At 34.2% G+C, this 23,088-nt stretch overlaps 1 protein-coding gene across 2 annotated transcripts; it reads right to left on the bottom strand.

The window, feature by feature from the left end:
- Positions 1 to 3,919: 3,919 nt before the first annotated feature.
- On the bottom strand, positions 3,920 to 22,291 carry LOC101897652 (C-mannosyltransferase dpy-19 homolog). 2 transcript variants are annotated; one of them, XR_009343816.1, is made up of 9 exons: positions 21,697 to 22,291; positions 21,371 to 21,632; positions 20,186 to 20,576; positions 18,606 to 20,099; positions 18,423 to 18,534; positions 18,227 to 18,311; positions 17,668 to 17,793; positions 9,672 to 10,336; positions 3,920 to 9,607 (listed from the first exon to the last, which is right to left on the bottom strand). XR_009343816.1 is itself a non-coding variant. In XM_005189158.4 (8 exons), exons 1-8 carry the CDS (start codon positions 21,740 to 21,742, stop codon positions 10,132 to 10,134), a joined length of 2,721 nt encoding a protein of 906 aa, XP_005189215.2. In that variant the 5' UTR covers positions 21,743 to 22,291; the 3' UTR covers positions 3,920 to 10,131. The 2 variants fall into 2 exon arrangements, 1 of the variants encoding a protein (XP_005189215.2); XM_005189158.4 differs by having other exon boundaries at positions 3,920 to 10,336.
- Positions 22,292 to 23,088: the final 797 nt, after the last annotated feature.

Below are 23,088 nucleotides of genomic sequence, written 5' to 3'. Positions count from 1 at the left end.
CGCTTTGTGGAGGAGGTACCAGAAGGAGGGGACCGATATATTCCATCTTCCCACCAGACTTTGGGTTAATAAAAATAATGTGATGTGTGTAATTTGAAGACAATCGGACACTTACACCATAAATATATATAGGGTGAGATAAAAAAAAAACTGCAACAAAGTCAAACACCATAATTTTTAAATTTTTTTTAAATGAAAAAATGTCGGAAATAGCATCAAATTTTAGAAAAAGTTTAGATTTGTTCGAATTGGTTACCTTTGGCACGAATTATGGCCTTAGCCCATTCCCGGCGATGCGCTGGCTTGAGGTGATCGAAACTTTGGTATTTTTTAGGGCCAACCTTGCTTCCCAAAATACTCCAACGGATTACTATGCGGAGATTTGGGTGGCCATTGTGCGCTGGAAATGAAGCGAGGAACCTCATTTAGTAACAATTCTTGGGTCCTGTTGGAAAGTCCAAGATCTGCGGCCAAAATGTTTGCGTACTTTAATATTTTCGCGATAATATTTCGCATTTATTCTGATGCGACACGAGCGGAGAGCGACCATCGGCTGTTATTGTGGCCCACACCATAACCATGGCCGGCGCTTGAGTTCTGGTGGCCAACCAAAGGAGCACATTTTCAGCTGACCTCTTTGGCAAGTAAACTTGATAATTTCCTTTGTTTACAGATTACTGGACAACGAATGTTTTCTCATCGGAGAAAACCAAATTCGGCATTTCACCACTTTCGGCCAAGCGAAGCAACTCTTTAGTTTTTTTGAGTCTTTTGGAATTTCTGTGGCTTTCACTCGAGCTAATTTTTCAATATTTGCCGAATGGAATATTGAGATATGTTTAGCTCACGGGCCATTTTTCGGCCACTGCGACGCGGGTTTCGATCAAGTCGCTTTTTTATTTTTCGAACCATTTCTGCTAATATTGTTGTTTTCGTCCGTCACCGTCCACTTCCTTGACGTCGGGCTACGCTATCAGTATCACGGTAACAAGCGATAGTACGAGACACAAAAAGTTTATTCACATTTAAATGCTGGAGTGCTCTAAATAAATGAATCACAATATCACGCTTGAATTCCATCACGAATAACTTTATTCTTGAAAATTCTCACCAAAAATGCTTTTTTACCCTTGTAAACAATATAATGATCTGTCACTGGAATAATTTTTACAGCTGTGGGAGTGGCTTAGAAGTTGCAGCAGTCTGAAGTTGGTTGCAGGTTTTTTCATCTCACCCTGTATATTTCATCCGATTTGGTGTTTAGGTCCCCAACATGCGTAATAAGCACTTCAGAAATACCTCAGCCAAAATTTTATCAAGATCGGGTCTGATTTGGATATAGCTCCCATACATATATTTATCTGATTTCAGGTTTTTTTCCACCAAATGGTTAATATCAGCCCAAATGGAGTAAATTGTGGCACTTCCGACCGATTTGGTGAAAATCGGTTCAGATATAGCTATGGCTCCTATATGGCTCCTCCTCACATGCGTAACATGCACTGCATTACAATGATAGTTGATACCGGGCATCACATACTGCTCGAAAATACCTCTGCCAAGTTTTATCGAGATCAGTAGTTGGATTCTCCAAGTCATTTTTTGAGTTACCGACAAAAATCGGTAACTTTGAAACCCAAAGGAAGTTAAAGTTGACAACATTGGTATCTATCGGTCGGTCTTAACGACTACTTTGATTTCGTCGCTAACTTACCGAAAAATTTCGTTAATTAAGTTTACCGACTTGTGTCGGTAATTCAAAAAATTAGTTAGAGAATTCCATTACAGTTTAGATTTTTATATAGCTTCGATATACATCTTCATCCGATTTTACGGTTATTGCTTACTATATATGTAGTAAGGCCAAATTGAATAGATTTTTTCATATTCAACCGAATTTTACCATTAAGTGAAACTTGGTGCGATATATTTATTGCTCAAATAAATATATTTTAATATAATCCTTATCGAAGCCATATCATGCACTATACAGCAATGTTATTTTTGTTACGTGAACTCTACTAAAATACGGATAGTAGTGTAGGGTATCATATAGACGGCCCCGCCAGGGGGTTTTGTACATATTTTACACAATTGCTATGTTTCAGAACTTCAAGCAGGTAAAACAAGTTGCTACAATAAACGTTTTTTCCTTTACGATATCGAAAAACATTTCAAAACGAATAGATTCTTGCAGGTTCTGGAACATGGCAAATTTCAACACTATTCTCATAAAAGATGACAATGTTTTTTTATGTTTTCTTAATTATCGACTTTCAATTTTGTAGAATTCGCATTACATACATAGAGACAGAAGTTCATTTTGAGTGACTTCTTGTGTTTTTTTTTTTTTAATATTTAATTCGATCTGTGCCATTACCCCATTTATAAAACAAAGATTTTATAAATTGCTTCTGTTTCGTTTTATTTTAATTTCACCTAAAAATATGTGTTTTTTTGTTTTTATTTTATTATTTCGTACATCTATAACTTTTAGTTTTACATATACATATATATTTTTTTTGAAAGAAATATGTACGTTTCCATCATGTTTTTAATAAAATTGTATTTTATTTTGCTTACTATTTTATATTATCACTCAATGGTTTTGTTTTTTCTCCTCTCTTTTAGAAAAATATTTAAGTGAATATGTTTTTTTTGTGGATATAATTATCAGGCATGTGCTAGAGATTTTAGATGTCTACACTGTTGTAGAAACACCCAATGAACTCCAGGGTCTCAATTCTCGTTCTTTGAAAATATAAAATGACTAGTTTTATAAAGGAAAAATATTTAATATTTAAATTAACTTTTATAAAGACTGTACTTTTTATTTCGTATTTTCACAGAACAAAAATTCGACCCCTACTCATACCCATAGTACAATGAAATCAAGGTAGGGCTTAAATTGGTTTAACATGTCAAACTTGGATGTGTATATGTGCAGTTTCTTCCCGATTATATGAAAATTGTTTAGAAAATATTCAAATTTCGTTATAATCAAAATGTTTATTACAATCCATACAGGTCTCGCCTCTTTACTTGCAACTTTTTCCAACATTGCCTACCCTATCTTCATTGTATCATGCTCATACCTGATCCTTATTTTCTATTTTCACATTATTAATTTAATAAATTATAACAACAAAAATGAAAAAACACAAAGTAACTGGGATTTCTAAAATTCGATGCACTCGGTCGTAGGGGAGGGTGGTGGTAATTTGGACCTTCGCATAAATAATTTTTACACACTTGTTCGCATATTTCTTGATACATGTAAAAATTGCTTAATTATTAAAATAAATTAATTTCAACCGTGTTCAACTTGTAAGGCTCTCCAATATGTGAACACCTAAATTTCGGCTAATATGGAGGTTCCCTAAATTCATAAGATTAGATTATTCTCAATACTGTTTTTCACAAGGTGTCTGCTGGTTACGAAACACGTAAAAAGCAGAAACGTTCGAAATATACAATATCAGAATCACCGGTTAATCCGGTTAGAAATAGGAAGTACTGCTATATGGAGTCTATACCTTAATGTGGCCCATAAAGACCATTTTCAGTAACGATCAGAAATGCCTTTCAAAACTTTTGAGTGAAGAGAGGGCCCAACCGGTAAAAACTAAATTTTCTTTACAACAAGTAAAATAGTATCGGTCAGGTTTTGCCGAAAGATGTGGACCCCCAGCCTTGAGTTATGATTATTCAAACTATTGACTCTTTATGGGGGAGGTTCTGAAGCAGTTGGCCCTTTGTGGGTGAGATACCAGAAGGGGTTGGCAGATGTATATGATCTTCACAACAGATCTTGCGTTAGCAAAAAAATTTGTGTGTGCGTGAAATTTGAAGAGAATTGGATGTTTACTTCGTTTACTTTGACCGTTTTGTTTTTAAAAATCTTGAACCGCATGTGCGGGATGTACCGGATGGAATGGTGTGATCTGTACCATCTTTATAACAGATCTTGTTTTGATGGAAATATTGCGATGTTCCAAGTCTGAATGGAATCGGATGTTAATTTAGTGTTTTATGAGCTCCATGAATATTCAAAATTTTGACCCTTTGTGGGGGTGGTACCAAAGGGAGTAGACTGATATATTCCATCTTCACACCAGATCTTAGGTTAATAAAAATATTTTGATGTGTGCAATTTGAAGAGATCCGGATGCTTATTTCGGATTTTATAATCGTTTTAGTTATTCAAAATGTTTACCCTTTGTGGGGGAGGTACCAGAAGGACAGGTCCAATCTCTTCCATCTTTATAGCAGATCTTATGTTGATGGAAATATTGAGATTTACAAAGTCTGAATGGTATCGGACGTTATTTTCGCGTTTTATAAGCTTCGTGAGTACACAAAATGTTGACCCTTTGTGGGGGTGGTACCAGAAGCAGTCGACCGATATATTACATCTTCACACCAGACCTTGGATTATCAAAAATATTGTGATGTGTGTAATTTGAAGACAATCGGACTCTTACATCACATTTTATAAGAGTTATAATTATTCAAAATTTTGACCGTTTGTGAGGGACGTAATTGACGGAGTGAACCGATTTGTCGATTTACGCACCTGACCTGGCACAGATGCAAATATTAGGATTTGCAAAGTTGGAGCAAAATCTTATTATGCTTCCTCTTTCTGGGCTGTAAGTTATTTTTTTTTTTTTTTTGAAAATATTGACATTTTGTGGGGGAGGTACCAGAAGGAGTGGACCGATATTGTCCATCTTCGAACTCGATCTAAGTTTGACAATAATATTACGATGTACCAAATTTGGATTAAATCAAATGCTTCCTTCGAGAGTTATCGTGCGCACCAGCCAGACAGACGGACGGGCACGGCTATATCGACTCTAAACGTCCTGAAACGGATTTGGTTCAAAGAGACCCAAGGTCTAAACACGTTATTTCGATGAGGCATGTTTTGGCCGTACCAAATGATATATACCCTCCCTAGCCATATGCTTGAGGATATAACAAGTAAAAAAGCAGTAAGTTCGGCCGTGCCGAACCAGTTGGAAATTTTCGAAAAAAATTAAATTCGTTGAAAATTCTGTTAACATTTTAAAAATACCGAATATTGGAAGTCGCCGTTATGTTGGCGTGGACCAGCATAGGCATAGGTTTTGTCATAGGCCATTACAATATTCCAACACGAAACGGTGAATAATGTCGCTAAAATCATCAAAATACGGAATATCGTGGGCCTACATAGACATTACTCTTCCAGGGGTAAAGTACTCTGAAGGAACTCCCTGTGTGAATTTTCAGACAATTCCATTGAAAAATTTGGCTACAATCACAAAAATACCGAATATCGGGAGGTACCGTTATATGGGGGCTATAAGAAGAACTGGACCTGAATAGACAATTTTCTGTCACGGGCTCTAGTACCCATTAGGAACTTCAAATACGAAATTTGAAACAATTCGGCGAATAATGTCGCTAAAATCACAAAAATAGGGAATATAGGGAGGTACTGTTATATGGAGGCTATACGAAGACCTGGACCTGCATAGACAATTTCCTGTCACAGGCATGTTCCAGAAACTGTTAAGAAATACAAGTTCTCCAATTTTTATCTTCTTCTCATTCAAAAATTTGAAAAATCCTTACAAGTTTGTTTTTGTATGGCAAACACATCTCGAAGAATCGGAATATTTTTGCACGCTGCATCGAATTTTAGGTCACCCTGTAAAAAATGTAAGTAATTATGTGAAAACAAATATATGTATAATCTAGAAACAAGGAATGCAATCTCTAAAATATTGTAAAAATTAAAAACAAAAATTACTAAATGCTAATGTTTCGTTTTTTTTTTTTAATATTTAGAATAATAATAATGCTATGAAAACAATATCTTATATCCTAAAAAAACAAAAAAATATATATATTTGATGTGTCTAAAAAGAGAGTTTAGTGTTTAACACTACTTAAAATTAACAAGTAGATGAATGTTTAATGCATTGTTTTTGTTTTTTGTTTTAAGTTTATAAAGTAATCAAAGTCCATATCTTAGAAACTAAATTGGCAAAGTGAAGTAATTTTTGTTTTACTTTTTTTTTTAAATTTACAAAAAAATGGTTATATATATAGATAAATACAACAAAGATGTAGAGATGATCAAATCAAGTGAATACAATTTACTACATACATACACATGCTGTACATACATAAAATAGGGGTTTTTAGGGGGGGAAAACAATGTTTGCCAAGAGGATTCTAAATGTTTTATTCATAAAAGCCTTTTAATACACCTACATTTTTTTTGGGAACAATTGTCCATTTTAGAATCTTCTTCTGTTTTCACTTGTTTTTTACAATACAACCTTAAATTGTTTTCTTTACTTGCATTTTAACAATATTAACGTTTGTTTTGAAAATACATACATATTGACTTTTAAAAATTATATATCTCTTTAGAGCGAGTTTTTATATGTGTGTTGTTATTGTTATTAGTTGCTTTGTGATTTTTTTTTCGTTTTTTATAAATAAATTCAATATAGGATGGGCATTTTGTTTTGTTATGTTATTTTGTATGAAGCCGCTGCGCTGTTTCGTCTTGCCTAAGCTTTGTTATTTAGAAAATACTATTTTTTTTTGTTTTGGTTTTGCATTATAAAATAAAGTAAATACATGGATTATTTGTTTTTTTTTTATAAGCTGAAATTGACTGTGTGATTGATAGTACTGAGTGGGTGGGTGTATGTGTGTATGTCAACAATATTTAGCATTACAATTAATGTCAAAGATATTCAAGTATTTTATATGAAATGCTTGCTGGGTAATGAGCTGTTCTGCTTGGAAAGTTTTCAAAAATGAAATGTTCAAAAAGTTTGCTGGGTAACTTGCCCTTTTAATTAAAGAAACAAGTAAAATAGTATCAGTCGGTTTTGCCGACAGATGTATACCCCCCGCCTTAAGTTATGATTAGTTGGCCAATATATGCAAAATCATAAATTTCGATCAATTACATATTCATATCAGATTTCTGGTTAAGAGAAATATTTAGATATAGCAAGTTATCTTTATAACCGACCTGTTTTGGAAGTTATGACAGATAAAATTATTGAAAATTGTGATCCTTTGTGGGTGAGGAACCAGAAGGGCTTCGCAGATATATATCAACCTCACAACAGCCCTTTTGTTAACAAAAATGTTTATATGTGTGAAATCAGTAGAGAGTTGGAAGCTTATTTCGCATTCATCCTTTGCGTTTTGTTTTTCAAAATATTGAACTCTATGTGGGGGAGGTACCAGAAGGAATGGACCGATCTCTACCTTCTTTATAACAGATCCTGTGTTGATAGAAATACTCAGAGGTGCCAAGTCTAAGTGGAATCGGATGTTGAATTCGCGTTTTATGAGCTTAATGGATATTCAAAGTTTCGATCTTTTGTGGGGGAGGTACTAGAAGGAGTGGACCGATATCTTCCATATTAACACCAGATCTTGGGTTTATAAAAATATTGGGGTGTTTAAAATTTGAAGACAATCGGACTCTTACAGCACATTTTAAAAGAGTTGTTATTATTCAAAGCTTTGTCCCTTTTTGTGGGGGAGGTACTTGATGGAGTGGACCGATATTGTCCATTTTCGCACTTGACCTAGAACTGCCGCAAATATTAGGATTTGCAAAGTTGGAGCAAAATCGTATGATCCAATTTCTCTTTTGTGCAAAAAATATATTTTTTTGAAAATTTCCACCTTTTGTGGGGGAGATACTAGAAAGAGTGGACCGATATTGTTCATCTCCGAACTTGATATAAGTTTGACAAAAATATTACGACGTACCAAATCGGATACTCCCTTCGGGAGTTATCGTGAGCTCCAGCCAGACAGACGGACGGACGGACTGACATCGCTAGATCGACTCCAAATGTCCTGAAACGGAATTGGTCCAAAGATACCTAGGGTCTAACCCGTTATTTCGGTTAGTCACGTTTTGACCGTGTCAAATGATATACACCCTCTGTAGCCATATGGCTGAGGGTACAAAAATGGTCCTGACTTGTCGACTACGATGTGGAATACCTTTTTTAAAGTTAAAGATTAAAAATAACATTTGTGGGATTTTTTTCAAAAATTTTGCTGGGTAACTAAAGAAACAATAATTCTGACATCAGTCACTGTGTAGAATCCCTTCTTTCCCCGAATTATTATTACAATGTTCGGAAAAGACTCGAAAATTAGATTTTTGGGATCATATTTCAAAAAGTTTTCAAGTTACACAGTTCTATTACTGAAAGAAACAATAGTCCTGACTTGTCGACCACCATATGGAATACCTTTTTCTAGTTATTATTTATTTTTTGGAAAAGACTCAAAAATGAGATTTGTAGGCACCTGTTTCAAAAAGTTTTCTGGGTAACTTGCTTGTTTACTTGAAGAAGAAATATTCCTGACTTCGATCATGGTGTGGAATACCTTTTTCGAATCATTATTTATTGTTTGGAAAAGACTCGAAAATTACATTTGTGGGATCCTGTTTCAAAAAAAATTTGCTAGGTGACTTGCTTGTTTAAAAAAAAACGAATTATTATTCCAATGTTCGATTTGGAAAAGATTCGAAAATTACATTTGTGGGAACCTGTTTCAAAAAGTTTGCTGGATAACTAGTTGCTTTCTTTAAAGAAACAATGGTCCTGTAGTGGAACTTTCTAACTCATTTTATGAGTTACCGACAAAAGTTGGTAAAATTAAAATGCTTATAATTTCGGAAAATAACAAAATTTGTCGGTAAGTTAGCGACGGAATCGAAATAGTCGCTAAGACCTAAGGATAGATACCAATTTTTAAATTATTTTTTTATATAAAATTTTTGCCTCTCAAAGTTACCGATTTTTGTCGGTAGCTCAAAAAATGAGTTAGAGAATCCCACTACTGATTCCTGACTTGACATCTGTCATTATGTGGGAACTATTTTTCCATGGTACAATAAAAAGGGTATTTTAGACCTACCAGATGATTACAATTTTCTTTTTCTAAGTGTGCCCGACTTCTGCCAATTTTTTGCATGTATTTACTGTTTGAAAAATAAAAACAAAATATTTTCAAAATCAATGTAGAAGAAATTTAAATTGCGGGTCGCGTTTATAATATTAACCAGATTCGCCATGGAATTTAAAGATTGGACACTTAAAATCATATTTTTGAGAGAACATCCAGACATTTTATTCATCTTTCGCTTTATATTATATATAATTTTAGAAATGAACAAAAAGACCAAATAAATGAAAACAATTTGTTGCATATAATTTTGAATAATTCTGACAGGAAGCGTTCATAGCCTCAGGGCTGTATTACTGTAGTTTTACGAAGCTGTTCTACCTGCTTATTGTACCATATCTTTTTTGAATTATACTTCGTTTTCAAAAAAATCTGGTGGGTTCTCTGTATTGATGACAAAAATATACAGACGCCACATAGAGGCATTTATAATTTATCAATGGAATCAGAACTACTTCTATATAGATTTCCCCCAGGTTTCTCTAATCAGTCCACAAGAAATGCACAACGACATATCATCCTTTACCCAGTGCGGAGTAAAGTATAAAACAGAATCCTGATGTACAGCTACTGTTTTCCTGCTATAAACAATCTATTAATAAAAGATAATTAATAAGAAGGATTTTTATAATTATAAATACCACATTTTAACTTACTTATTATGCTGATTATGTTTCGATCTTCTAATATTTAATTAAATTATCATTGTTCAATGATCTTTTTAATTAAATGTAGTAATTTGTGGATTTCAAATGATTAATCACTTCAATATTGTCTTCTCTTACCCAGCAAATAATTTCAATAACTTTTTATAAATGAATACCCTTAACAATAACTTCTTGCAAATATATACTTCACACCACCCACTTCTCTTTAGGTGTATATAAATATTTTTGTTAAGCTTGTATCTTATGATTATCCAGTTACATAGATTAGATATATAGTTGCACTGCTGTATTATTGTTAAACGTTAAAATGTGTTCTCTCTCTCTCTCGTTGCTCGGTCGTATTATTTTGTATTCATATTATGTGTGTATGTATGTAATATGTATATGTGTGTGTCTTTATTTGTTGCGTCAATGTATGTGTTTTTTTTTTTTTTTGGGAGTGAGCTTCTTACATTTGTTTCTCCGGCATTTTATTGTATTTCAAATTGATTTGTACACTTTGCGAAAACATTTTTATAATGGCATAGTAATCGTTGGTAAATACTTTTAAAAAGCTCGGTATATTCTTAACAGCTAATTCAGAACAAAATTGTGGATACTTGCGATAAGCTGGCTGCATATCATCCCATATTGATAATAGATCACATTCATTACTGCGTTTTTTTTTTGGGCATGAAAAAAATAAATAAAATAGGTTAATTAATAAGCAAGTAAACATAGTCCACAGTCGAGCGGGCCCGACAAAATAATACACTACAACATTAAAATTTACGGTAAAGTTTCTGTAAATCTGAAACCATTTGGACATTTTGGATCACTGAAGAATCCTACAAGATATTGGGCTATAAAATTGGACTACTTAAACTCATTACATATCTCTATTTAACAGTTTTGCAGACAGATGTATACCCCCAACCTTAAGTTATGATTATTAAAACTGTTTACCCTTTGTGCGGGAGGTTCCGAAGCAGTTGGACAATATTGACCAATTCGTATCTGACCTAAGACTAATAAAAATAATAAAACGTGCCAGATTTGGTCTATATCGACTACTTTCTATAATTTATATGAGATATGTGCTAATTTTTGAAAAATGTGGAAATATGCGTGAAATATTGGTATGTGCACAATTTGAAGGAAATCGAACATTTATATCCAATTTTATGCGAAATTATAAATTTCGATAAATTACATATTCATATTAGATTTCTGGTAAAGGGAAATATTTAGATATAGCAAGTTGTAAAGAATCAACGACATGTTTCGCAAGCTATGACATGTATATGTATTGGAAACCCTTTATGGGTAAGGAACCAGAAGGGGTTCACAGATATATATTATCTTCACAACAGTTCTTGTGGTAGTAAAAATGTTTGTCTGTGTGAAATTTCAAGTGAGTTGGATGCTTATTTCGCTTTCTTTGACCGTTTTGGTTTTCAAAATCTTGCACCCTATGTGGGGGAGGTACCAGAAGAAATAGCCCGATTTCTACCATCTTTATAAGGGATCTTGTGTTAATCGAAATATTGAGATGTACCAAGTATGAATGGAACCGGATGGTAATTTCGCGTTTTATGAGCTTCATGCGTACTGTTGACCATTTGTGGGGAAGGTACTAGAAGGAGTGGACCGATATATCCCATCTCCTCACCAGACCTTGGATTAATAAAAATATTGTAATGTTTGAAATTTGAAGAAAATCAGACGTTTCTTTCGGATTTTATAAACGTTTTGGTTATTCAAAACTATCACCCTTTGTGGGGGAGGTACCAGAAGCAATGGTCCGATCTCTACCGTTTTTTAACAGATCTTGTATAGAAATATTCAGATGTCAAAATGGAATCCGATGTTAATTTCGCGTTTTATGAGCTTAGTGGATATTCAAAATTTCGATCTTTTGTGGGGGAGGTACCTGAAGAAGTGGACCGATATATTCCATCTTAACGCCAAATCTTGGGTTTATAAAAATATTGGAATGTGTGAAATTTTAAGACAATCGGATTCTTACATCACATGTTATAAGAGTTATAATTATTCAAAATGTTGACCCTTTGTGAGGGAGATACTTGATGGAATGGCCCGATATAATCCAATTTTGCACCTGACCTAGAACTGACGCAAATATTAGGTTTTGCAAAATTGGAGCAAAATCGGATTATTGCTTCTACTTTTGTGCAGAAAATTTATATTTTTGGAAAATTTCGACGTTTTGTGGTTAGGTACCAGAAGGAGTGGACCGATGTATTCCACCTTGACACCAGACCTTGGGTTAATAAAATTATTGGGATGTGTGAAATTTGAAGACAATCGGACTCTTACATTACATTTTATAAGAGTTGTAATTATTGAAAATTTTGAGACTTTGTGGAGGAGGTACTTGATGGAGTGGACCGTTATTATCCATTTTTGCACTTGTCGTAGCACCGACGCAAATATTAGTATTTTTAAAGTTGGAGCAAAATCGGATTATCGTTTCTCTTTCTGTGCTGAAAATATATATTTTTAAAATTTCGAACCTTTGTGGGGGAGGTATTAGGAGTTGACCGATATTGCCCATCTCCGAACTCGATCTAAGTTGACAAAAATATTACGATGTACCAAGTTTGAACCAAACCGGATACTCCCTTCGAAATTTATCGTGCGCACCAGCCAGACAGACGGTCGGACGGACATCGCAAGATCTACTCCAAATGTCCTGAAACGGATTTGGTTTAAAGAAACCCAGGGTCTAAACCCGTTATATTGACTAGGCACGTTTTATTTCATTTTTCATTTCATTTATTTATTTATATGTTGCAATGAAAAAGCCATTAGGCCAATAAGTATCACAACTATCAAAACTACAAAAGTGTACTCCAAAATAAAAAAAAAACATCTTAAAAATATTACATAGTGTATCTTAAAGTAACCTAAGAAATCATATGTAAAATATGGACAAAAAGGCTCCCCAGCCAATGAAAATAAATTTAAGTCTATTGCTGGTAATAAAAAAAAACAATATTTAATCAAACGATACAGTATCGTCAATATCATTAACAAACAAATTGTTAACCTCCATTTGCCTCTACAAAGTTTTCAAACATGCGGCGAAAAACACCGCGGGAAAACGAGAATTTTCGTAGCTCAGCTGGAAGCTGATTCCAGATTCGTGCGGAACGAACTATGAAAGATCTTTCATATAGAGACGTAGAAAAATGAGGGAAAATTATTTGCGTATTCCTAGTAGACCGAGAGAACACTAGCCGATCTCGCTGAAAACCAGGAAGATTTAAACAGATACATTTATATAGAAATGAAACCACGCGTTGTTTAACAAAAGTAGAGAATGACACTCCTAAAAAGAGGACTGCATGCGCAGAAATATGGTCAAAACGACGCAAATTATAAACATATCTTACAATGATGTTAAAAAGTTTTTCTAATTTCATTAAATACTCATGTGTTGTACCAGAAATCACTTCAATACAGTAGGAAAATACCGAAAATAACATAGAATGAGCAAGATTTCTCTTTACAAATAAGGGCAAATAGAAATCAGTTGAGTGTAATTTTCGGAGCATATTTATAACTTTGGGGTACAGTGCATCAATATGCAAAGAAAAATCAAGCTTGGCATCAAGAACAACACCTAAACAATTTATGCGGTCAACAAAATCCACCGCTACACCATTAACCTGTATATTAATACCGCTATTCAGTCGGCAAGGTGAACCAAATGTCATTGCTTTTGTCTTAGAAACATTTACTACTAGATTATTATTTCTCAACCAACGTGAAATATTACCTAATGTTGTATTTATGGTATTCTCTAGTTGAAAGTCTGATTGACCTTTAAAAAATAAATGAATGTCGTCCGCATACATAAACGGATGACAGTCGCAATTAGTTAGAATGCTACTAATGTCATTGACATATAAAACAAAAAGAAGCGGACCTAAAATTGAACCTTGAGGTACCCCGCTGTAAATATTACGTAAGCTGGATGCCTCGCCATTATATGAAACATATTGAGAACGTCCAGATAAATATGAAGCAATTAATTTACAAGAATTACTGTCAAATGCATATAATGAGAACAGTTTCTCAATCAGCATTGAATGATCCACACAATCGAATGCTTTCGAAATATCCAGCGCAACAAGAACACCACTATCACGTCCATCAATTGTCTCTCTAATCAAGTCAGTTAAGTCTACTAAAAGTGAAGTAGTGCTGAGACCACGCCTAAATCCATATTGATAATTAATCAAAAATTTATTGTCATCTATAAATGATTGAATCTGCAGCCTTATGAGATGTTCGGCAACTTTAGAAAGCGACGGTAGTATACTTATAGGTCTCAAATTCTCAATAGTGTTCCTTCCTTTATTTTTGGAAATAGGGAAAACCCTAGCAATTTTCCAGTCATTCGGGAAGGTCGATGTTGTAAACATTGTATTAAAAATATAGGTGAAATGTCTAGAAATATATGGATAGATTAATTTCAAAAATTTAATGGGTACTCCATCAACACCTACAGACTTCGATTTGACCTGCTGAAAGGCTTCAAATACATCTATCTCGAAAACACAATTAAAAGAAAATGTATGACGTTGTCTATCAATATCTGGAAAATCAACAATAACATTGCCAATACCATTTTCTTGAGTAAAATATTCATTCAAAACATTAACATCAAAGTCAGTTGAGAGGTTGACGTCATTGTCAACGATACCACCGGCATGAAGTTGTCTCCAGAGATGAGTAGCATTTAGTCCATTGAAAATTTGTTCATAATATTTTTTACGTTCCTTTCTAAGAATAGACTTAGCTTTGTTTCTGAGGGTTCGATACACCGCCATATTTTGCAGCGTAGGAAATTTTAAATAATTTTTGTACGCCATATCACGCAAAGAGATCGCCAGTATTATAGATTTACATTTCAGCCACGGATCCAAGGAATGTACAACACGCTTTCTAACGATAGGAACATATGAAAAAAGATTAGCAATAAGCAACTGGAGAAACGAAAGCTGTAAATTAATATCAGATGTACTATATAAACTACTAAAGTCAACATTGACGAGATAATCAAGCAGACCGTCCCAATTTATATCATTATAGTTCCGAAATTCAAAAAAATGTTCTGCTGATGTCAAATTTATATTAGTGATACCAAAAATTAAAGAATGGTGAGAAATAGAAGGACATTGGACTTGATCAGAGGAGATAAGAGAACAGAGGTGACTGCAGGCAAAAAAATCAATAAGAGAAACAGAATCAGTAGCAATATTAAAATGGGTAGGCAACGAGTTATGAGTAATTGATATACCAAGACGAAGACAAACATTCCTCATTTCAGACGATTTTGAAATGTCGAACAAGTTACAATTAAAGTCGCCGACAACAATTATAGATTCGTATCTGGACAAAATATCTTTATGTATCTCCTCAAAGTTATGAATATTACCATGTGGCAAATAAACAACACCAAAAAGGACTTTACTTAAACCAAAAATAAGTTCTATAAATAAAGACTCGCAAACTCCAGGATTTTCAGAGCGAAAAACCACCTTATACTTAATATTTTTTAAAATATAAATACCTACACCTCCTCCACGAGCGCTAGGTCGGTCATTGCGGACAAATGAGTAGCCCGGAATCGCAACAGTTTTCGACGAAACGTAAGGTTTCAACCAAGTCTCGGAAACAGCGAACAACCCAAAACCACTATCACAAATAAGATTTTTAAGCTCACAAAGGGTGGTATTATAAATGGACGGACGCAAACTATGACAATTTAGATGACCAATGGACATACAATTTGAATATTGACTCAATCTGTTTTTGAAAAAAGACGAATTACCAACAATAGGACCAAGGTTATTTGAAATCATTGGAAATAAAAATAAATATTATGCTGGGGAACTTAATTGAAACCGAAATTGAGATCAAAATGAGATTATATATTAAAATAATTATAAAACAAAAGAAAAATAGAAAGAAATCAAGGCAAAAAAACATATTCAAAGAAAAAAAAAAAAATAAGAATATGAAAACTAATTCAAAACAAGAATATTAATATAACATTTGACTCAGGAAGAATCCTTAAGAACTACTCAAAAATTAATTCAAATAAAATTTTCAGCTATGATTCCATAATGCCTCACAATCATCAATTCTAAGAAACCGTTCATTGCCATCCGGAAGCAAAACATTAACTCCAGGCTCATCACCATTAACTAGTATAAATTTTGTAATTTTCCTTTGGTTTCTAAGTTGTCTGCAAACATACATTAACCTGGCAGAAGCGGGAGTCAGGTGATCGTCTATATACACATTCGTTTGTAGATTTCCACCAATAACAGCATTCAACTTAATAGGAGGACCTCGACGGTAATTAGCCATAATACTGTCTCTTAAAAGCACAGAGTTCAATTTAACCAAAATGGATTTACCACCGGCAAAATAACAGCAATGCTGTATATCAACTTGATTAATGCAGACATGACAAATGGCTGCAATTTTAATAACAATGTCGCTTATATTGTGAAGACCACTAGGAAGGCCATTAAGGACAATATTTGAACGGTTTAGACGGCGTTGAAGAATCCCATTCTGTACCTCCATCTTCTCAATTCGTTTTCGGAGAGAATTAATACTCGACATTGAGGACTTGCATATCTCAATTTCCCCTTTGATGGTACTTAGCGTTGAAGATAATGACCCAATCTTGTCTTCACATTTCTTAACATCGTCCGAAACTTTGCGCAACCCATCCAGAAACTCCTCCCGAAAAGATGCAACGACATCATCCAAAGCCTTCTGAAAATCGGCAACATATGATTGCATTTGTTGTTCAATTTTAGTTTTCAATGCCGAAGCCATATCATTCACGACAGCAGTAACATGGTTAATAACATCATTGTCACCAGTACGACCAGAATTACTACATGAAGGTTTTTGTGAAATTTGTGAACATTTATTGCATTTATACACCAATCCTTTGTTTGCTTTAACTTCATTGATGCTCTTACCAATACATGCCGGATGGAAAAAATTGGGACAAGTAGAGCATCCAACACTGTAGACTTTACCAATAGTTTTACCACAAATAGGACATGTATAAATTTTAGATCTGGTTGACATCATAAGAAAATGGTTGCAAATACAAAAAAAACCAATCGATAATTTGTTTGTGTCACAAGTGGCGCATCAAAATAAACAGTGTTCTTCTTATTCTTCTTCTCAGCGCAGCCGTGTAGAAGTTGTTAGTGTATCAAAGCACATAAACAATTTTGTTATCTTCTCCTTCTTAGCGCAGCAGTGTAGTTTTTGGTGTATGAAGGCACGTAGTTATTGTAGCTTAATCAGCGTGAATATCAAATATTTCAGCAAATCTTCATAAGGCGTGATCAGATATAGTCGAAAACTAGTAGCACAGGTGTATTTTACTCCGAAAAATAGTATACTTTTTACATTTAAAGATTTTTCCCGAGAGCACAGCAAAAAATTTTGCAATTCATGTCAGTGCTGCCAAAGCATATCAAATCATATATACCCCCTCTAACCATATGGCTGAGGGTATAACTCAACGCTGATCATGAATATATGTAATTTTTTGAGTCTAAAATGACAAATGGATTGATAAACTTGATATACCGTCATGTTATGGTGCAGGTTATAAAAATACCTAACACGAACTGTTGGGGCGAATCTGAAATTTTAAAGCGGACTTTTCACTGTCGAAATAGCGGCCACTTGCTAGTAAAAATAAAATTCATCCTTTAGTTGCCCCTTCTATTTCGGTTACTTTGCTTTGTAAACTTTCAAAACTCTAATATACGTGTCTTCTGTCTCAATTTTTTATTGCGTTGCACATTTATATTAACGCCATCTAGCGACACATAGCTATAACCACAAATTGTATAGTTGAGATGATTTCAAGAGGAAACGTTTCAAATAAAATTGCAAAATAAATTGCAAACATACGTTTTCAACTTACCTTATATGATTTTCACAATCCTTAACTGTTATAATTAAATACTGTATTTTTAATTGTGAACATTGATTGTAAATGTCAGAAGACTGCTGCCGACTAAATATACTATATACATGTTCTGTACGTTCACTAAAAATATAGAAAAAAGAAAAGATAATCTTGTTTAACTACCGGTTTATATATAGAAAACATGTAAGGTCCCAGTACACTCGAAGAAAGTTTGCCAGAAAGTAACGTGAGGTTTTGGGAAAGAGATTTAGATTTTGTTCCGCCACTAGTCAATAAAGTCTCAACAGAGTTTTGAAGACCTGAATATGGTATTTCATAAATTTTCTCCATATTTTAGATGATTAATTTACTGTCGTAAAGTTAATTTTATAGGCTTAACTTTGAATGTAGATGGATTGGTCATAAATGAAATTATAATGCATGACTTATAAAAAAATTGCTAAAGACAAATTAAACTCCCTTCTTACATTTTCTTTAATTTCGGCAAACTTTCTACGCATAGGGTAAAAAGGAATAAATATAGATATTAAAACTAATTTAAAATTGTTGTTACCTTATTTGTTTCATTTCCAAATGAGCATGATTTACAATCGGTCTTCTTGTGGATAAATGCACAGTACCAATTATATCAATTGGCCCTACAAAAGAAACATTTGTAATTATTTTTTCTATTCAACTTATTCATAAAACACGAAGCCTTTGTTGGTTTTATGGCGACACTTAAAACTGCTCTTGACATTTAAATTTACCTGCAAATACTGCATCTTTTTCGGTATTCATTTTAATCCATTCCAGCATAGTATCCAAATCGTCATTTATCAATTTAACATTTGTCGATGGGAAATATTCCTCTTGGATATTCTAAATTTGCGTAGAAGGAAATATTATTTTAATTAATGAAATCATTTAAAAATATATTGGCAATCTCTCACCTTAATGCCCGGATTAACAATGCTCGTCAAGAAGACCAACAAATATGCAGTCCAGAAAATGCGTCGATTTTTATTCGACATAAACGAGGAACATATCGTGGAACCAAGTACACAACCTTGTGTAAAGCAAAGGAAAAATAATTTCCTTATACTCAAGCCCATAAATGTGAAAACAGTCATCTGTAGGAAACTGTAGAGATAGTGAAAACTGCGATAATTACAGGTATTTTCGTCGTCATCATCATCGGCATCGTAGCCGAAATCATGATTGGAGTCATTGGTATTTTTGGACTGTTGGCGTTTTGTAGTTGGTTTTGATTTGCTTGCAGAATCAGACGCTGTAGCATTGGAAGATGATGTGGTGTTTTTACCATTTACGGACGGCATATCTTCTTCGGTTTGTGTTTTACTTGTTTCTTTGTTACTACCATTTGTGGTATTTGGCGAGGCGGTAATGTTTGTATTTTCCATATTGTCACTATCCGAGGATGCGGAATGATTTTGTTTTTTCGATACATCAGAATCATCTTTGGATTTTTCCTCAGCATCTTTGTGTTCACGTTGCTCGTGAATTTGTTCTTTCAATTTTTTGATATCATTTAGGAATTCCATGTGTTCATTGGGTTTGTCTTTTTTCGAATTGGTCTTTTCTTTCTTATAACGTTCATAATCATAATCACACTTGGCCAAAAGATCTAGGCAATCATTGAGCATAGCTTCTGTTTCTTTTTTCGACATGTCCTGCATACTGACACGATTTTCTTCAAGAAAATCTTCCAATATGTATTTTTTCGCTCTTTCAATGACATCGGTGTTGGGCTCCTTGACTTCAGTTGATTTACGCCATTTGCGAAAGAATCTTGCCATAATTACAACTCCATATAGGCAATATGGTTTGACGATGAGATTTTTTATAAAACCCCACAGTTCTGACCATTGCATGCGTTCATAATCAGGATTACAGGCCGAAAGGCTGGTAACAAAATTAACTTTTGCCTGTAGAATCCAATGTACAATGAGATCGCGATAGAGAACAAAGGTGTTCTCCGATGACCTTGCCAGCCCAGACATTTCTAGAATATCAATTATTGTGCCCTGAGAACATATTGAAATCAAAACGCCCAAGGGAATTGTTTTGAATAGAAATTCTGCTGTGTTTTCTGTTATTACACCCAACTCTGATTCCTTTTGGGGATTTGTTGACGGAGTGGGCTTTTTCAAAATTCTCACGGCTGTAATCAACGATAGACCCACCAAGGGTCCCAACTGCCAGCCAAAAAGATATCTACGATTTCCAAATGAATAATAATACGCCAAGAAATTTGCCAATAACTGGGATGTTACATAGTCCATGGTAAATAGGCCCACAACACGATTCGGAACTCCACTTATAGACCAGGGAAGCATTAATATTAGAATTTGGCTAGCAAAAATAATAGCTGAAAATTGCCAGCACAAAAGAGCCACTGTTGTTAAATATATCATCTTCAGTATCTGCAAAGAAAAGGAAATTAAAATAAATGGGTTAATCCCCTCAATCACTACACACCAACAACACTCAGAACAACTGGCCAACTCACCGTCAACAACGACATTCTGTATTGCTTTCTCTCCGTTACACGATTTATGCAAATGCATAAATAGAACATTTGTACAAATATAGCGGGAAATGCAAAATTTTCTCTGGCCATTGGCCTTTCATAGATTTTCGCCGCAAAACTATGAAACATAATGTAGGACACTACAGCATAAATGCCACCGAATAGATTGCGACTCAATAGCAAGCCATACATGTATATTATCAAGACGGTGAGGCCTCCCAAAAGCCATACACATTCAAAGTAGAATTGTAAAGCCTGTCCTTCACATCGGCCGTGTTCAAGTGTCAGACGTATATCATCCGAACGCCAACAACTCAATAAAGATAAAATACCCAATCTGCTGTGGGAGCGTAATAAATGATAAAGAAATCTAGAATAGAGAATATGAAAATAAAAAAGTAAATTAGTATAATAAAACAAAAATCAATCACAGTGAGGTTCTAGTGACAAAAAGATGCACTACACTAAGGGAATTTGGAAGAAACGCATTTTTTCATAAAATTTGTAGATTTTTTGATAACCTTATATCAGAATCGGGAAATCATATAAGTTGAAGATGCATCTGAAAAGGTTGTATTCATTTGTGCCATTACATTCGAGTGTCAGCTGACAGTGATCGAGTTAGATCAATGTCAGGCTGACACCCACATATTTGAACTAAATTTGGCAAATCCTTGGATGCAGGGCTGTATTTCCATAAAGCATAAAATCGAAGAAATCGTTTATACGAGCAGCTCCATTATCTTGAAGATTTGAACGAAATTTAGGAAAGGCGCGAAACTAAGTAAAGCTGTATAGATCTCAACAAAATTTGACAGAGGTCTTTCAGGGTAAGATTTAATGTCTCATATTTAACACCGATATAGCGTTTGGTGTTACAACACTACGAAGCTAATTTTAAACAATCACGGGACTTGGCAACATCAGACAATGCTTTTCTCAAAACAGCTATATAATACAAAATAAAATGCATACATTAATAACATCAAAGGGAAATAGTGTAGGGTACAACAACAACAACAAAACATATTCATAATTAATCACACACTTTGTTTCGATCAATATCTAATTCAACAACAAGATTGTGCACAGGGCGCCAAGACTCAATTAGTGAATGACGATGAGAGGGTTTGTCACTCACCAACACACACTCCCACTACCTACCCTATTGTTATCTCCGGCAGCACATGAAATCTACTTAAAACGTTGACACTATTTGGATATTCAATAGCGGTTACATTCATTAACTGCTCACAGCCTGTCCAAAAGTCAGGGGCCTCGGTTAAAGTCTTGTAAAAGCTATGATACAGGGCATCTTCACGCCGAAACAAGGATTCACGTTCCAATTGTGTTAGATGGGCCATATTTGTACGATTCTCGAACAGATTTCTTACATGGTGGACATACAGGAAAAAGAATCCAGTGCCTAAAGTTTAGAAGATGACAATCATTATTGCATTTAATTAAGTTCGCTATTCATTTCAACATACCAATTAATGACTGGGCCAGCATCAGCACCAGTTTTGGTTCCCTCATATTGGGCCGTGAGTCGTTGTTGTTTTGTTCTTTCTGGTCTTTTTCCACTTTTTCACCTGACTTTTCTGAGGTTGTTTACCCTTGACTTCTTGATAAGCACTCAGAAACAAGGCCGTTGTCTTCGCCTCAACAACAACATCAATGCATTAAACTTTGTGTGTGTGTGAGAGTTTTCTTATGTTTTTGGTAACTTGTATTTTTGTTTATTATTTATACATGTTGTAAATCTGGCCCTTCTCTTTGGTAAATTGCAGTTTTGGAAAGAAATAAAAGATTTTCCGGCTAATGTCAATAGTTGAATCGTTCCGGAACAAACTAGTTCAAATGAACTATTCCGTAAAATGAACTAAGGGAACTAGATTCAACTCTTTCGCTCAGCTATTTCTTCCATTCACTTCGCCCATTGGATTATGTTAACAGCTGATTATTAAATCGACGCCGGGTGGGGTTAACGCCGACAGTCATCGTTGATATATTTATTTGCAGGGGATTTACATCGCATCGACAAAGCTGCTGGGACAATGAACTGTCAAACAAATTTTGGAATTTAACATTTTCAATCAAAAAGATTGAACTCAAGCTCAAACAATTGCTATTTGTTAATTTTCAATGAAAAATTATTCAAATTTGTAAAAATTGTTTTAAAAAGGCATATCACAACAATCCCCGATTGGCCACGTAAGAGAGAACATATAAAAATCTTCATATTTTTGAAAAAACATTTTAAAATTGTTGACATATCAATGTTCCCAATCGTTGTTTAAGCGTGTGTTTTCTTTTCTGTAATAAAAAAATATATATGCGAATTCGAGTGTTTTTTAAATGCTTATTACAACGTATGCATCGACAAAATCTATAGTTTTTGTACCGAAATCAACGTTTAGAGATATATAGAACATGAAATTGAAAAGAATTTTAGGTCTTTCATTCAGTTTTCGCGGTTTTTAATTATTTATTCAAAATCAATGCAACAAGTTCTTTGATCGTTTTGATCGTTTAATATTGCCTACCTTGTCTTCATTTTACCATGTTCCATTGTATGTAATTATTGTTTTGAACAATGGTTGCTTAAAGGTGAGAGTACATAAACAGCTTCAAGTCTTTGCATGGCATATTTTGTGACATATCATAAAGGGATGCAAGAGCCGCACTCAGATTCTGCCGTTGTTTCCCTTCATAATTTGACATTAATGTGCCGAACCATGTTGCCAAGCGGCTTATGTACCCTCACCTTAAGTCCGAAGTATTCCACCATATACGAAACAAAAATTTAAAATTATAGGAAGATCTCTGATCTCAGCAGCACCTATTTGTTGTAGAATGGTCATAACTTCATTATTATTTTT

This window comes from Musca domestica, unplaced genomic scaffold, assembly GCF_030504385.1.
Source record: "Musca domestica strain aabys unplaced genomic scaffold, Musca_domestica.polishedcontigs.V.1.1 60, whole genome shotgun sequence".
Lineage (NCBI taxonomy): Eukaryota > Metazoa > Arthropoda > Insecta > Diptera > Muscidae > Musca > Musca domestica.
The sequence above is the reverse complement of the archived record's forward strand: the minus strand, read 5'-3'. Positions and strand labels throughout refer to the sequence as shown.